Source organism: Anarrhichthys ocellatus, unplaced genomic scaffold (assembly GCF_004355925.1).
Source record: "Anarrhichthys ocellatus isolate YVR2014 unplaced genomic scaffold, GSC_Weel_1.0 scaffold16, whole genome shotgun sequence".
NCBI classification, from domain to species: Eukaryota; Metazoa; Chordata; class Actinopteri; order Perciformes; family Anarhichadidae; genus Anarrhichthys; species Anarrhichthys ocellatus.
The window spans coordinates 1318648-1321430 of NW_022280046.1; the positions used below are offsets into that span (position 1 = coordinate 1318648).

General features: G+C 42.9%; 1 protein-coding gene across 1 annotated transcript in view; it reads right to left on the reverse strand.

Annotated features, from left to right (window-relative positions):
- Positions 1–2783, reverse strand: part of nnt (nicotinamide nucleotide transhydrogenase) — a 26706-nt gene that overhangs the window by 7938 nt on the left and 15985 nt on the right. Inside the window, exons 15-18 of the mRNA XM_031855677.1 lie at positions 2394–2627; positions 1136–1296; positions 592–771; positions 123–282 (exon numbers count right to left, since the gene is read on the reverse strand). Coding sequence (XP_031711537.1) covers positions 123–282; positions 592–771; positions 1136–1296; positions 2394–2627 — 735 coding nt within the window. The remainder of the gene's footprint in view (positions 1–122; positions 283–591; positions 772–1135; positions 1297–2393; positions 2628–2783) is intronic.

The following is a 2783-nucleotide window of genomic DNA, read 5'->3' on the forward strand; positions in this document are numbered from 1 at the left end:
AAAAAAAAAAAAAAAAAAAAAAAAAGTGACTGGCAAAGTCAAAGTACCATGTTTTTCCACTCACGTACAAGAGACCCTCTGAAGTGTGTGTGTGGGGTTGCGTGTGCTTGTGCGTGTTGTACCTGGAGTGATGATTATGCTCTGGGCGTCTTTAATCATTTCGACGGTCTGGTCCACGTTGACCTCGGTGTGTGTCCCGGTGATCTCCATGGGTTTTCCTGTACCGGTGGAAGTCGTGCCGTAGCCTCCCAAGATCACGCTAACCAGTGAACGATTCATAGCCTGAGAGGGGAGAGAGAAGTTTTGCAATGAATTACATTACCTTAACTTTATTGACTGTGTACAGCAAAATACAGCAATCAGAGGACATTTGAAAGGGACATTTCCTCAAAACACACATTTGTGACCTGAGATTTGTATTTACAAGAAGGACTCTACTGCGGTAAAGTTAGAGTCCCTCCTGGTGGAAAGGAGAGGAACAACCACATTCAACTGTGCTGATCTACAAACCGCATCAAATGCAACAGCAGTGGTGCCGAGACTCAAGGCAGCAGCTCTACGGCGCAGGTTTTTAAAATTGGCTCCACTCACCACACACATAATGTATGACAGAATGGCTCCAGACGACCCAATGAGAGCTCCGACGATGGTCAGCAGGTTGTTGTTGAGCAGGAAGCCCTCGGCACACAGGGCCCAGCCCGAGTAACTGTTCAGTACGGTGATTACCACCGGCATGTCAGCGCCTCCAATAGCTGCCGTCAAGGTTACACCCTGAAGGAGAGAAGAAGAACGCAGGAGAGGAGGTTCATCCACTGCTGTAATCAGATTAGCTCTTTAATACAGTAAACGACACAGCAGATGTGATGATCAGCTATATCCCTCCATAACAACTGGAACTAGCTAGAGATGTACTTTAATTCTTGGTGCACATCATAGATTGTTCTAGTTAACATACTGTAGGTGTACTTTTAAGAACTGAAGGAACACACACATGCACAATAAATTATATATTATAATCTAAAGACTGATGAGCGATACGCTATTTTTAACTATTTTTTTCCAGATTTTGCTACCGAGTGCAAAAACGGACCCTAGAAAAACACACAGACCCGACATGCACACACATGCGCCGTACCATGACAGCGGAGAGAGCAGACACAGATCCGAGACAGGTGATGCCTGTGATGTAACTGGGATCCAGCATGTAGGGAATCATCCCACCAATACACGCTGCCATGAGAGTGGCGTTCAGAGCATGACGACCAGGGAGCGCCAGGGCGGCACTGCTCAGAACACCTGCATGGAGAGAAGAGGGAGGGAGAGGCAGGATTTAAATCGAGGATTTAAAATAAAATACCACTAATAACTGCACATAAACACTTGTGTTTACATATCAATCAGCTGTAACCTTAGTCTTACAAAGGCATGAATCAAAACAGCAGAAAAAAGCTTTAATAGCAGTACCACTTGAGACTTGTCATTAACTGAACGTCATGATCATACATAATTTGCCCTCATGAAACACTTAAAGTCAACATAGACATTACAGAGTGACTGCTAGGACTGGTGCCAGCACATGAACCCGACGAACTATTTTTTTTTCTCTCTTTCCCCTTCACAGCATACAGCAGCAGCATGAAGCGTCAGACCTGCTCTTGTTGATAACTACAGTTCGGCCAAGCTGACATAAAAAAATAAAAATAAAAATACTATTAATCCTGTTTCGAGTGAAGTTCATTCATATTGACAATCGCAATATGTTCCTTTTATTAGAGCTAGACAGCTTTACAGCTTTACAAGTCACTTGTGATGATATCCACAGTTTAACCCAACAATTAAAATTCACCACAATTAAAACTTATTGTGAGTCTTTAACTCGATCCATGATAAAATCCCATATCGTCTACTTTTATTACCCCTAAATATTAAAGTGCAATAAAATGTACAGCTCACCTAACTGTTGGTTATGGACTGACAAAGAATCAAACGAGTAAACTAGGTTAACAATTAGTCAGGTAATGAAATACCTAAGCTGTTGCAAATATAATAAAATGAAATACTAAGTGCTAATTCATGAAATCATAAGATCATAAGGATGTGTAAACACAAATAGAACAAAGAAGAATAGACATTTTGGGAGCCACTACCAATATAATCGTCTATAAATGTTCTTCTAACTTGTACCATGTAAAGGAACTATTTTAAAGAGTCAAATCCCAAACATACAAAGGGCAAAAGTTCAGGCCTACTCTTTGTTTACCTGTGTCAACATCTGTACTTTTAAATACCATAAAAGCATTAATGTAGGTTCTGTGCATTAGCATACTGGAAATGTAAATGTTTGCTCTGCAGGGAATATTACGCGTACACACACACGACTGTGCTTCTCTCACCTTGCAGTTTGCCATACGCAACCAAAGAGCCACTGAAAGTGATTCCGCCGATGTAGGTGCCGAGGTACGCGACTATCTTGGTGAGGTTGGCGGCAGGGTCTGTGGCAAAGTGGGGGTACTCGATCATGTATTCGGCCACACATGTGAGCACGGCAGCCATCCCCACCAAGCTGTGGAAGGCAGCCACCAGCTGGGGCAGGTCGCTGATCTGGATCTTCTTAGCAATGGCCAAGCCTTAAGGGGGAGAGAGAGAGAGAGGGAGAGAGAGAGAGATAACAAATAAATAAAGTGCAGTGGCCCTGAAAGACCCACACACTAATAACATGTAAATCACAAGCACGTGCACACACACACACACACACACACACACACACACACACACACACACAC